This window comes from Nuphar pumila, chromosome 9, assembly GCF_984573655.1.
Source record: "Nuphar pumila chromosome 9, dmNupPumi1.hap1.1, whole genome shotgun sequence".
NCBI lineage: Eukaryota > Viridiplantae > Streptophyta > Magnoliopsida > Nymphaeales > Nymphaeaceae > Nuphar > Nuphar pumila.
In genome coordinates this window covers 4,027,784-4,042,733 of record NC_143257.1, presented here as the reverse complement: position 1 = coordinate 4,042,733, position 14,950 = coordinate 4,027,784, and the positions used below count along the sequence as shown (strand labels likewise).

General features: G+C 38.5%; 1 protein-coding gene across 1 annotated transcript; it reads left to right on the top strand.

Annotated features, from left to right (window-relative positions):
* The first annotated feature begins 5,792 nt into the window (after positions 1-5,792).
* Positions 5,793-9,305, top strand: LOC149828246 (uncharacterized). The gene is made up of 3 exons (XM_090016793.1): positions 5,793-5,933; positions 8,321-9,060; positions 9,148-9,305. Exons 1-3 carry the CDS (start codon positions 5,896-5,898, stop codon positions 9,219-9,221), a joined length of 852 nt encoding a protein of 283 aa, XP_089872919.1. The 5' UTR covers positions 5,793-5,895; the 3' UTR covers positions 9,222-9,305.
* Positions 9,306-14,950: the final 5,645 nt, after the last annotated feature.

The window sequence follows — 14,950 nt, the reverse complement described above, 5'->3', positions numbered from 1 at the left end:
TCATATGACTGCTCATGATTAGAAACAAAACCTTCCGTCCTGCAAACTTTGAACCGATCATCTGGATAAACAGGAACATCAAAGTAGATTAACCCTCGATGAAAAAGACCCCTTATGTCTACAGGATCAAAAAGAACAAATGAATTTGCTTCCTCCTTGTAGATTTTGTCAATGGTTGACATTTCCTCTTCAGTGAGTTTCGGGAACTCTTCCAAAGTGAAATTAACAAGGCATACACCCCACCATGGTTCGATGCTGAAGTCCACAGGTTGTGTTGGCAACAACTCTTTGGCAATGGACTTGTTAAGCTTCCCTGTCTTCTTCACAACAACAACTTCAGATTTATAACTTCGAAAATGCTCAGTCCTGAACATGCCACATTTTTCTGAAGCTTGTGGTTCTTCCAACACCTCTTTCATAACAACTTGGCCCAATATAAGCATGTCAAGTATCTTCCGCCAATTCCAACGCATCATGACCAGGACGCTGATTGCAAAGAGACCAAACACAACACCAGGAGCTCTGATATAAACTGTAGTTCGGGGAAAAACAAGCCATGATACATGGTTTGCTCCAGCACCTGTTAGCACATATGAGACCCACACTGCGAAGTTTCCTTTCTCCTCTTCCACTAGATTTCCAAATATGCACAAGAAGAAAAGGTTACTTGACAGATGATTCCAATCAGCATGGCAAAACATTGCAGTTATGAATTGGTACCAGTGAGGCCATTCATGGTATAAATATAGTGCTTTTATGTTATGAACCTGAAACCAGTGGTTTGATGCATAAATGCCCAGGTTCAAAAGTAAAACCCAAAATACTTCATTTACACGTTTGCCTGACACTGGGTTGTCATTAGGCTTCCCAAGTTCCAACCGTGATATGATGACAACAACTAGACCGCCTTCTCTGGCTCGCTGGTGGGTTGCGACCGAGCCTCCACGCATGGGCGCTGGGAGGGTCGATAGGCCATCCCCGACTCGGGCTGATGCTGGCATGCCTACAGCCTGACCCTGCATCACGCTTGGGCTCTGCAGGCCATGTCTGGACTGCAGCCCCTGTGTCGTGGGTTGGTGTCAGGACTGCGCACACAGGCCGACGTTGGGAGGCCTTTCAATGGGCCCTTGGGTCGGCTGGAGGGCTTCGATCACCCGAGTGGCAGTCACGCCAAGGTTCAGAAATGGTACCCCTTGTTGGAGCGTCACGCAGCTGGCATCTCGACGCAGATCCTCCCCGGAGCCCTCCTGTTGCACTACAGACTGGTGGTTCAATTGGGCTGGTTCGATTGCCATCGTACCCGCAAGACCAACAACATTGACGCCCAATCCATCACGCATTTTCAACCTGGATGTTGCATGTGTCTCCACCGATGACTCGAGGACCACGAGCCGATCTTCGAGTCTATCCAGTTGTTTCGATAGGCCGGATACATCCTTGTTTAGGCATAACAGATCTTCTTGCATCTTCATCATCATGTCGAGCATTCACATCATTGTATCCCCGTTCGTAGGATCGTCCCTCGCTTCTTGCGCCATGTCGTCAACTAAGGAGGAGGGGTTGGGCTCTGATGCCATTTGATGCAGTGAAGAGATCGCAACTGTCGTGTGAGGGTGCAGACGTCGAGGGTCGAGGATTCAGAAAGGGAAACGATGCTGCATCGTGATGAGGTTAAGGTTGCTGCTCCCTTCAACGCACGACTGTGCAACATGCGATAACCCAAGGCAGCAGGAAATCAAAGGCTCAGATCAAGGGATCCGAGCATCAATTTATTATAATAATGTGCAATGCTTACAGTAAAGAAAGGATGACTACTAGAAAAAAATAAAATAGAGTGGTTGGGAAGTTGAATAAAAAAAAATAATAGAAGGAAGTATAAAGAAGAAATAAAAAGCAAAAAAAAAAAAATACAGTACAGAACGTGCAGCTGAAACAAGTGACAAAGAAACTATTCACCATGGCTTGTTTCTTGCACAATCTTCTTCTATACATCTTAGTGTTTCTCTTATGCTGATTGGGCGGACAATATTGATGATCGCAAGTCCACAAGTGGTTTTGCAGTTTTTCTTGGCTCTAATCTAGTTTCTTGGTCCTCCCGCAAGCAACAGATTGTCGCCCGATCCAGTATTGAGGCCGAGTACAAATCCTTGGCCTGTGCAGTTGCTAATCTCCTTTGGCTCCAATCCCTCTTCACTGAGCTCGGCTTCGATACGTCCTCTCCACCTACTCTTTGGTGTGATAATCTGGGAGCATTATGTCTCACGATGAATCTTGTTTTTCATGCACGCACCAAACACGTTGAAATTGATTTTCACTTTGTTCGGGACCATGTGTAAAAGGGACATCTTCAAGTGCAGTTTATTAACTTCTCTGGTCAGCTTGCTAACGGCCTAACTAAACCTCTTCTTGTTTCATGGTTTACGTTCATTTGCAACAAGCTCAATGTTGTTGATCTCACGCTGAGCTTGCAGGGTCATGATAAAGATAACAATTGTTCGTTTTGCTAGATCAATGTAGAAGAGATTCAAGAAAACTGACTCTCAGTACCAACAAGAATATTGGTTTTCCTTAGAGACAAAAATATTCTGAAAGTTAATAGAAGTTCTGAAGATACAAGAAGTTTTGAATCTAGTATAACGTAGAAGAGTTTGAAATATTCGGTTCAACCGATTTTCTGATAAAACGATAGCCACTATCGTTGGGTATTATTGTTTTTGTAACAACCTTATTATTCTCGATATTCCTAACGTTTGTAATGTATCTTCTTGTATATAAATATATGCTTGACTTATGGGTGTAAAATCAAGCTTCAACTAAAAATTCTTTTAGTGGGGAGTATAAAAATAAATTCTCTTGATAGAAAACATTCTTTCACCTCTTCCATAGAGGAATGTTTCTTATCAAAAAGTGTACTTTTTATAAAAACTATCTCAACATGAAAGTTTTTAGTATGGAAGGGTCGAAAAATATGTACTAATTTTTCATTTTGCATTACTTTTCTTATATCTTTGCTCTATAAGAAAGAGAATACCTGGGGATAGACTATCAAATACTTTATTATAGTGGAAAAACATGAATTTTGCATTTGAAGTGGTGGTGAGGAAGATAAGAGAAACTAGATATTGTCACATCTTGTTTGATCCAAAGGGTGTACACAGGCCTATCAAATGCATGGTTCTTATTGAGGTACACACTCACGTTCTTCACCTTTGTTTTGGCTCATACTATCATATTTTCCTGGATTGGTTGTATGTTTCACGATGGGTTCCTCCTGCTATGGGATGGCTCAAGGTTAGATATTCCTTGAGGTTTCACATTCATGAAATTCATTGTGAATTGATTGCGTGAAAACATGTCTTGAGCATTATTCTGAATCCGCATAAGGTGATTGTGGAATCTTCGAGGTGGGATATTGTGCATGCTGCGAATAGGATTTTGGATGGTCGAAGCCACTTGATGCAGATTGATGATGTGGTAGATGTCCTCAGTTTAAATCCTGTCCGTTGCGTTCGAGTAGCTGTGGAGAAGATTAACTATGTTCAGTGTTTAGCTCATCTGCAACTTTATCAGGACAAACCTCCTCACTGGTTTCCTCTAGTTAATAGATGATTGTAATTCAGTTTTAAGTTTATTCATGTAACCGGTAGGTGTCTGCCTAACCGCAGCTTGCCTATCTAAAAAAAGACAGTAGTAGTAGGTGGACACTATTTCTTTATTTTTCAAGCATCCAAAAGAGATTTTTCATTTGAAATATCTAAGCTTCCTATTGCAACAAGATGCTTGATGTGAATAAAGAAAGATGGTTTGGTTACGAAAGTGTATAATGTTCACTTAATGAATAATCAGTTACAGATTTAACAATAATTTATAATTATAAACCTTGGGGTTTAACGGAGTGGGATTAGGGTTGAGTCCTGTCAAGCCAAAAGAGATGATGCTGAAGCAAGGAAACCCTTGAATGTCTTAAAGTTTGGTTGTTTTCCAGCCCAAGAATGGTCTCTCTTAACGGCAAACTTAGCAGAATAAAGTCGATTGTTTTTTTGATGAATAGATTTCTTTCTTTCTTTCTTTTCTTTTTTGAATTTATAACCCAAAGAAACCGCACCTGGCTCGAAGACCTAGTTGCTTTGGCTCAGCCTGCCATACCTATGGTTGTTGTACCGGTAGCGTAAAACTCCGAAGCTAGGGCTCCTTCCACCAGGGCCTATAATACACATTGACTTGCGTAGATGAGCAAAACCCATGACAATCAAACCTTGACCGCCAGTCTAGTAGCCAAGGCCCCACCCCACTAAGCCAACCCCCCTGGTAAGGATAGCAGCGGAGGGGTGGCGAGAACAGGTCCCGCCTCATCTCACCCAGTTTGGACTGGGGATGAAGGTTAAAATCAAAACCCGTGCGGGATGGAGGCAAGGATGGACTTACGCTTTCCCCCCAACCCGCTCTGCTTCATCCCGATTCCTGTTAGTAAACATTTCTCTTCTTCTTTAGTGAAGGCAGTGGACCAAGGAGAAACGAGGCTCCGCCCCATTTGGATCTGGAATGTTGGACATGAAACAAAGATTGAAGCGGCAATGGAGGTTAAAATCAAAACCCATGCGGGATGGAGGTGGGGATGGATGGCAGAATTTTGAGACGGGGGCAGGGATGAAGACCTTGTCCCTCGCCCTCGCCCCGGTTTACTGCCATCCCTACCCTTAAGGATTTTTCTTTTTTTTCTTAATTTTTTTAATTAAGAAAGTTATATATATATATATATATATATATATATATATATATATATATATATATATATATATATATATATATATATATATATATATATATATATATATATATATAGGAAACCCATTAGCAAAATGGGTGTGAACTTGTTTTGGCTTTGAATTGGTTCTGATGGTAGGTGGGGCTAAATGGGTACGGGTGCGGGTTTGATTCAAGTATGAAACAGGTTTATGTTCGGGTTAGTATGGTAAGCAACGGGTTTGCGTAAATACAGGCTTTGGATTTGGGTTGGTTTGCTTTTACATTGTATGAAACCATTTGGATCAAGTATAAAATGCGAATAGCTTAAACAGGTTCCAATATATACAAGCACCGTACCCAAGACCCAGCCCGTTATTTCTCCAGGTCTTTGTTTTAGACCTGGTTCCAACCCTGAGACTAGGGCTGTCAACAGTCGGGTCAAGATTGACCCGGACCCTCCCATATAACTAATAACCTGGCTTAGGTTTTGTTGGGTCACAAAAATAGAATCTCAAACCCGAGCTCACATAATTTTAGATTTTTTTTTTATATTTAATATAATACTCAGGTCGGATTGGGTACCCATAAAAAAACGAGTTAGGTTGGTTACCTGACAAAAATCTTGACCGAAACCCCTCGCCCGCATATTGATCAGGTCAGGTTTGGGCCTACCCGAATTTTATTCAGGTCGGCAATTTTCATGCTCATACTTGGATATTCGGGTTTGGGTCGGATCGGAATACCGATGCAAACTAAACCCGTTGACAGCCCTGCCTAAAAAATCAGGTCGGATCGAGTTTAATTGGTTTAAGACATCGGGTCAGTCAGATATACCCGATCCAGATAAATAAATCGCTTATCGGACTGATGAGTTCCTACTTCCTACTTTCAACGGCCTGTGTGTGTAGCGTTCGCGAAACGGAAGATTAGCAGCACAAGTCTGGTGGAACCCCACCATGGAGGTATCAACAAGTGGGTGTGCGGTCCTAACACTTGCTCTTCGTTTAGTACGCAAATTACCTTTTGCTCATCAATGATCGATAAGGGTGGCAAGCACAGATTGCTTCTCCTAGTTCCTGTTGAAAAATATGGGGTGACTGCAGAAAGGGGGGAAATTCGATCCCTGGTCTTCTGCTGGTGGTGGTGGGGATGATGGAAACTGAAGGTAACGCAGTTGGGAATCTCAGGTTCGATTCTTAGATCCTCTGTATTTATTTATTTATTTATATGGGTCTGTTGTTTGTTTTGTTCTTTGATAGCCTCTCTCTTTTTTCTTCTTCCTCTTCAGCTTTTTTGCGTTTCATTTTCATGGTCAGTTGGGAATTTCTTTCACCATCTGATGGTTAGTACCATAGTTGGATTCTTGGGGATGTTTGGGTGTTTGGATTTTTTGAAAATTGTTTTTGTTTGGATATTTGATTCGTTTTCTGATATGGGTATCACTGAAGGGACAATCTGTCTCGATCTTGCCTTGCCTAAGCCATCTCTCTCTCTCTCTCTGTTTTGAGTGGTAGAAGACCCTTAAGAAAGCCTTAAATTAGCTCACAGATTCTGATCATGTCTTGAGTTACTGAGTCTTTGATGATGGTGTGGTGAGGGGATGTTTCTGATTGTGATTGGGGCTCTGACTAATTTTTGAGGAGAGTGGGCAAGGCGATACCTTTTTTCTTTGCTTATTTTCTGGATATGATCAGAAATTGAAATATTTTGGCACGGCACCGAGTTGCAATTCTGTTGAAATTGATCTGATCTAGTATGGGATTTGCGGGCTTGAGGGTGTTGCAAAAGGTTTTTAGGAGCTATTAGTGGAGGATGTTAGATCTAGAAAGGCCTTCTGTCGTGTTTGGTTTCGGTTCATGGAACTGAAAACTGATTCCATGGAAGTGAGACTTGAAGAATGTGGCACACGTATTTGGCAAATTTCACAAAGCTAAGTACCTGATTGTGAGTACCTGATTGCTTGGATTCGATTTTGGTTCCATGAACCAGACTGGTCTTTCTTGAACCCCATTCAGTGGGTTTCTATTCATTTCATGTGCATCTTCACTGTTGTCTGTTGGGACCACCAGTTCAAGATGAATTTATTATAAGTTGAAATGCTTTTTCCAATGAATGAGAGAAGAAATGTATGAATCAAGTTTTAGAGAAGAAAATAAAGGTTTGAAATTCGGGTTATAAAATAAGGAAACAGTGAAATGTCATTCAGTTTTTCAAATAGCTCATTCATGATCATTTCCTGCGATCTAACTTGGTAAATTAAGAAATATTTTAATAAAAACTAGAAAATTTGAAGAATACCAGCTTGTAAATGCTATTGGATGTTATTTAAACTGCAGGACAATAAAAATGAAAATCCTACTTACCTTGAGACAAGCTATAAACACTTCACGTTTATGTTAGAATAATGTGTAGTTTGTTTCATTTAGAACTTTCTCATAAGATTAGTTTGATCACTTGCTATTTTGAAGTTCTAAATCATAATGAAATTCTACATTATCCTGCAAGTTCTTGATGCTGTCTCAAGTTAGCTGGGGTTTGAAATGGAGGATTATATGGTGTATAGGCATACTTCTATTTTCCTTGTAACTATGGAAAAAGTACTTATGCATAGATATATTGATAACACACACACACACACACACACACACACACACACACACACACACACACACACACACACACACACACACACACACACTCTGCTTGAAGTTTATTGGCAGTTTGAGTTTATGTGCAGCCATTAGAAATTATATGCGATCACAACTTTCCGTTAGTTTTAAGGAGCAGAGGCAGGAAACAAATGAGGTTTTATAAAATATCATACACTGCCCTGATAATATATTTAGTTCTAACTGCTATCTTTATACATTTCAACTTATTTACTGGAGTACTGAATCAAACATCAGCTTTGCTAAGCTCAAAATAAATGCCGGCAACTTATGTTGCCATATTGTCTTGGCTGGTCATTGTTCATGGCAGCATGTATCTTCAGTCCCGGACTTCTCTACAACCAACTGCCATTCTAAGATCCTGTGGATCACTCTGCAGTTAAGTGTCTGAAAACTGGTCCATTGTTCTGTCTGCAGCTACCATAGAGTCTGGCCTTGATACTTTCGATGAAAGGATCAGTTATATTGTCTTTGACATTAAATAGTTGAACTCGAGGTTGTTGATTGCACAAGGTCAAGAAATTCTCCAAGTTTCTCCCGGATGCAGTTACTTATACACTATTAATCAATAATGAATAGTGAATTGGACACTGAAAATCTCCGTTTATTAATGATTTTTTTCCTTGTCATCATGTAAATATATTTTGATATGGGGTACCATAAAAAACTGTAAAACAATGGGCATGGTAGGCGGACCATGTAGCATCCCCAATACTGGTGGAATATCAGAAAGCAGACTTGGTTGAACGGTTCTACACATCACAACCTTCTCTGGTGATCTTAAATTAATGCCGAGTCTTGAATTTTTTTTCTTTATTATGGTTCGTATTTTCATATTGCTGGTGTGTCGACTATATGCTTGAGGCAGTTGGGCCTAACAATCTTGTTTTGGGTGAGCCCTTCAGTATTGGCTGCAATGGTGTGTCGCCTTCTCTTATTGTTGTCGACTGGAGCAAGAAAAGAAAGTTACAAGACGGGCAATTGGCTCTGCCATTGCCAAAGCTCAAATGTATAACTCAATCATCTGACAGACGTAAAGATGGAGCTCCGAGCTTTGAACCAGATGGCATTGAATATGCCATGGGAACTTATGCAAAGCATTTGCCATCTGAAATGGAGGATTATGGTCCAAACAGCATGCCAGAAGATGTTGTATCATCTACAAATAGCGAAGGTGGATATGCGAAACTGGTCATAATATCAGAAGAATCAATACCCAGCAGTAGTAGCAACAGCTTCGATGGAGACTGTGACACCACTATACCTATTGAGAACTGTAGTGATAGCACTTTCAGGGATAACCTATATTCCTTAACTAGCATAACCGTCAAAAGGAAATTAAAAGACGGTGAAGCAGCAGAAACAACAGAATGCCTAAGCAAAGAACCAAAGCCCTTATCCAAGAGGTTGAATTGTATGGGCATCCTTGATAAAGAAATGGTGATTGAAAATTTGAAAGGACCTTCAAATTGTGGGTCAGAATTTCCATACACAGAGGATGACTCTCTGCTGGACTTGGGCATAAGCTACGCAGATCTGATTGGTTTAGAAGAATGCCAAAACACAGATGATGACCCCTTACTGTATCTCACTGATGCATCTTCCCCTATCCACGTACTGTCATCTGGAAGATGGAATAATCAAGGTGAATGCTTTATGGCTTTTTCTTTGGGGGGGTTTAAGTTTTTACGTGTGTGATTAATGAGCTTCCCTCTATTTTTTTTGGATGCAGACACTCTGCAGTGCGAGAGGAAACCAACAATCGATCAAGAATTTGAGCAATATTTTGCTTCACTTATGATTTAGCAGTTTTTGTGTAGATAAATATTGTTGCTAACAATGTGTGAAAAGCATCTTCTTAAATGTACAAAAAGTAACTTTTTCTGTTCATTCCCTCTGCCTTGAACTTTCTTTGCTTTCAAGTTGGCCTGTGCGTGAGCAGCTGCTGCAGCTTTTGCTGCTTCTCTGCCTTTTTTAATTCCTTCCTGAGATGCAGCCATTTCACTTTGTTTCTTCAGTGATAATTCAAATAAAGTATAGTTATGGCAGTTATGTGGTGTTACTGTTGTAATGAAATGGTGGTCTTCCATGAACGCCCTTGGAATGATCGAACAAAGTGTTTAAAAGACACTTTAAGCAAAGCTCTTAAAAAGGGTAAAATAGGAACAACACACACAAATAAATAATGAATGGAGGAGAAGGATTCATGTGGAAGACCCAGAATGATTTTCTTTGTTGGTTCATATCGCCGACCCCAATTGTTTTGGGATGAAGGCGTAGTTGTTGTTGTTTGTAAAAAGAATGCTTGAAAAGCATTACAAGAAGTGAAGTTTACAAGGAGGCTGCACCCCTATTTATACAAGAGCTAATACTTTCTAGCTGTTGGACTAGTTCCAACAGCTAGTATTTGGTTAAGTTTCAAGTGAAACTTAACCAAACTAGATATTATTTAGTTCGATACGAACTAGATAATATTTATTGTACAATAAATTAAAAAAAATAAAAAATAATAGATATATATAATAATAATATATTATTATTATATATATCTATATTACATTTTAACAATACTCAAACTTACGGTACAATGAACGAAAGTTTGTCTAAAAGGAAGTGAAATCTGGGAGCCGTAAGAGGTTTGGTGAAGAAATCTGCTACTTGGTATTCAGATGTAACATATGACAGATCAATGGTGCCGTGTAGTTTCTCCTCTCGAACATAGTGACAATCCATTTCTATGTGTTTGGTGCGTTCATGAAAGGTCCGGTTGCTTGTGATGTAGATTGCACTCTTATTGTCATAGCACATGCGCGATGCCTGTGTTGCTTCAACTCCCATGTCAGCTAACAGTCTTCGGAGCCAAACAACTTTCATTGTGGTGGTTGCCATGACTCTATATTCGGCTTCAGTGGAGAAAAGAGAGACCTTCTGCTGCTTCTTGCACCTCCACGGTACGAAAGATTCACCTAAGAACATACAAAAACCAGTGGTTGAGTGCCTATCATTAGGATCACCTCCCGAGTCAGCATCAGTATAAACAATTAAATCTAAAGAAGATGATGCAGACAAGAAAAGTCCTCGTGAAAGAGAACTCTTTAAATATCTAATAATGCGTAAGATTGCTCCCATGTGAATAGAGGTGGGAGTATGTTGAAATTGACTAGTTGTGTGGACAACATGTGCAATGTCTGGACGAGTGATAGAAAGGTAGGAAAGAGCTCCAATAAGTTGTCTAAATGGAGTAGGATCTTCAAATCGTTCTCCATCATCAATTTTCATCTTAACATTAACTACTTCTGGAGTATCTACTTTCTTTTCATCTGAGATGCCAGACCTGCAAATAATGTCAAAAGCAAATTTAGTTTGAGAAATCAAATACCTTCTAGGGGAATAAGCAACTTCTATGCCTAGAAAATATCGTAATAGTCCTAGGTCAGACATCTCAAAAAGAGTTTTAAGAAGAGTTTTGATATTAGCAACTCCCTGTTTGTCACCTCCAGTGATGATCATATCATCCACATAAAGAAGAAGGATAATGATACCTGCATCAGATTGCTTAATAAATAAGGCAATATCGGTCAAACAAGAACGAAAATCAATATTAGTCATAACATGACTAAACCTGTCATACCAGGCTTTTGATGCCTGTTTAAGACCATAAAGCGCTTTCTCAAAACGAAAAATTTTACCCTTAGGAAGACTAATATCAGGAGGAGCTTCCATGTATACTTCTTCAACAAGGCTCCCCTTTAAGAATGCATTTTTAACGTCCATTTGAAATATAGGCCATTTCTTAATAGAGTCTAAGGCAATTAAAGTTTGAACTATGGTCATTCGAGCCACAAGAGCAAAGATTTTCTCGTAATCAATGTCATACCCTTGAGCGTAGCCTTTGGCTACAAGACGTGCCTTGTATCTTTTTAGGGTCCCATCACTTTTGGTTTTGACTTTATAGAGCCATCGACAACCTATAGGTTTTTTTTTCAAGAAGTAGGTTTTGGATGGACTAAGTATTGGTTTTTTCTAAAGCATCTAGCTCTAATTTCATAGCTTCAATCCATTATGCATGATTTTTGGCTTCAAAATATGAGGAAGGTTCAACATAGGATTGAATTAAAGCAAGAGTTGCCCTATATGAGGGTGAAAAAGATTCATGGGACACAAACTTCCCAAGGGGTCTAGAGATTCTAGAAGTCCTACGAGGAGAAACTTCAGACAACCTTTCTAATGCGCATGGAGGGCGTTGCTCTCCAATTCTTCGTCTTGAATACTGAAGACTAACATCCCTACTAGTTTGATCTTCAGTATCAAGATCAAAGCTAGTAGGGCTTTGGTCATTGTCAAAACTACATTCAAAATCCTCTTCATCGGATTTGGAAGTTAAGTCAATTAAAAAGGAATATTCAGTAATATCCTTGTGTTTTTTACTTTAAAAAAAAATCTCCTTTTCAAGAAAGGTCACATTCCTTGACACATAATTTATTATTTTGAACATCGTAACATATGTACCATTTTTTATTTTCGGCATATCCTAAAAAGGCACATAGAATTGCACGATGGAAGAATTTATCATTTTTGTTTGTAAATACAAAACATTTGCAGCTAAATACTCTTAGTCTGGAGCTAAGGTATAAAGTTTTTCAACTAGAGTTTTGTTTTTTAAAGAAGAAGATGACATTCAGTTTATGAGATAAGTAGCACTTAAAGCTGCTTTTGCTCAAAATCCTTTTGACACTTGGCTTGCTATTAGCAAAGTCTGAGTGATCTCCATAATGTGATGATGTTTGCGTTCTGCAAGACCATTCTATTGCGGGGTGTTTGGGCAAGATCGTTGATGAATAATGCCATATGAAATAAGATAGTTTTTAAACTCTCTAGACATAAATTCTCTCCCTGAATTAGTGCAAAAAATAGAGACATTACTTTGAAATTTGTTTGTGACCATTTTATGAAATATTTGAAAGTGAGTAAAAACTTCAGTTTTATTTTTAAGAAAATAAATTCAAGTATGTCTAGTAAAATCATCTATAAAGATGACATAATATGCAAAGCCACCTTTAGAAATTACTGGTGCGGGTCTCCAAACATTCAAATATATTAACTCAAGTGGTTTTGAAGAGACAAAAGTTCTACTAGAGAAATGTAATCTTTTCATTTTTTTCAAGAATGCAGTCTTTACAAGCAAAATTTTCAGATTTACAAAACTTTCCCAAATTTGGAAAATATTGGATTTTAGACATATGAGGATGGCCAAGTCTTTTGTGCCATAAGTCTGTTTTCAATTTCTGAACATTTAAGCAAAAAACATTCTTGGGTAGCTCTAAAAAATCCATGTAATATAGTCCTCCTTCTTTATGGCCTTCCTCAATCAGCTTCCCTGACTGACGATCTTGTATCCAGCAACCATCAGAAGAGAATGATGTATTACATCCATAATCAGAAATTTGAGAAACAAATAAGAGATTCAAATTAAGTTTTGGAATATATCTAACTTCTGAAACACAAAAAGTTTTGTTTTTTCAAAACACCCAATTCCTTTTATTTCAAGAGATATTCCATCTGCTGTAAAGACTTTTGAAATACTTGAGTTATTTTTAAGACATTCGAATCAACATTTATAATGTGGGGTCATATGAAATGAGACACCAGAATCTAAAAGCCAAGGAAAGTTACATGGACTAGAAACAGACGCAACTGCCGCTTCAGTTGAGGCTTCAGCGGAAGAAAAGACTCCTTGAAGGATCTCCATAAGTTGAGCCATAAAAACAGGTGCATCTTGATCTTTTGATTCTTCAACTGATGCAACCTTCTTTTCATCTCTTTTCTTTAATTTTGGACATTGAGGCCTATAATTCCCCGGTTCATGATAGTGATGACAAATCACCTTTTTTTTTATCAAACTCGCCATTTTGCCTCCCAAAATGAGGTGGCCTGTAAGTGCGAGTGTGATTCCCAGGCTTAGATATAGCTAGGACCGAATCATCATCAGTTTTAGAAGAACCTTTTCAGAGACGATTTTCCTCCATTGTTAGTTATTTAATAGTTTCAACAATGGAGGAAATCTTTCCCCAATGAAGGAGGGCCGATTTGGTGGTTTCAAATTCTGGCATTAACCCAGTTATAAATTGGTAAAAGTGTTCAACATCAAGTTGCTTTTGGCGAAGCTCAATGTCTTCGGCACAATGCCACTTTGGTTCTAAGAGAGAAAGTTTCTCCCAAAGTTTCGACAACCCATTGTAATATTCACGAATCGTTTTATCACCTTGAGTCATTATTTGAACATTTTCTTGAAGGTTGCACACATGTGCAATATCTTTAAGGGAATACATATTTTTAAGGTATTTCCATGCCTTATCGACATGATCGAATTTGGCAAGGCTTGAACATTTTTTAATGTCAATGCTATTGATAAGCCATGACATTATTTTTGCATGAGCTATTCTCCACTCTTTCCATTTTTTCTCATAAGAGACTAGGGCTTTGATTTTCTCTTCTTTCGATAGAGGAACCTATTTATCTCCCTCTTTTTTGGTAAGAGATAGTTTAGGTTCCGAATCGGAACCATCCACAATCCCCCATAAACCTTTTCCCCATATATGGAGCTTCATGATAGAAGCCCATGTTACATAGTTCGTATCACTTAACTTCATGGGAATGATAGTGACTTTATCATTGTCATCCATCGATTACAAGGGAAGAGAAAGAATAAGGTTAGAAGAGAAGAACAATAAAAGAATGAAAAAAGAAAGGGATACAAGATGTTGAAGCTCTTCAAATGAAGTGATAAAATACTTCCCTTCAAGCGGCAAAACACTTTTGCAAAGGGCACGGAAACCGAGACAATTTTTCTCCAAGATCTAATATTTTCATAGCTTTGATACCATGTAGTGAAATGGTGGTCTTCCATGAACGCCCTTAGAATGATCGAACGAAATGTCTAAAAGACACTTTAAGCAAAACCCTTAAAAAGGGTAAAATAGGAACAACACACACATAAATAAATAATTTTATTTATGTAAAAAGGATGCTTGAAAAGCATTACAATAAGTGAAGTTTACAAGGGGGCTGCACCCCTATTTATACAAGAGCTAATGGGAGAGCTCATAAAGAGCTCTCCCTTCTAGGGAGTTGGACTAGTCCAACGGCTAGAAATCTAGTTGTTTGACTAGTTCCAACAGCTAGTATTTGGTTAAGTTCCAAGTGGAACTTAACCAAACTAGATATTATCTAGTTCGATACGAACTAGATAATATTTATTATACAATAAATTAAAAGAAAATAAAAATAATAGATATATATATATAATAATAATAATATATTATTATATATATCTATATTACATTTTAACAACTATATGGTATTTTTAGAAAATTAATTGTATTTCAGACTGATGAAGTTGTCAACAATTGGCAAACCAAATCTACAACTAGTGACAGAGATACTTCACCACATCTCAGACTAGTACCTGTATTAGCAGCTGGAATTAAAATACCACATTAGCATTTCTAGCTAAAATATTGGAGTTATTTCATTTA

Bases quoted from the DNA above. Each gene is read 5' to 3' on its own strand.
- LOC149828246 (XM_090016793.1), top strand. From the start codon at position 5,896: ATGATGGAAACTGAAGGTAACGCAGTTGGGAATCTCAG. The intron at 5,934-8,320 runs GTTCGATTCTTA...TGAGCCCTTCAG, and splicing joins AACGCAGTTGGGAATCTCAG to TATTGGCTGCAATGGTGTGT. The intron at 9,061-9,147 runs GTGAATGCTTTA...TTTTGGATGCAG, and splicing joins TGGAAGATGGAATAATCAAG to ACACTCTGCAGTGCGAGAGG.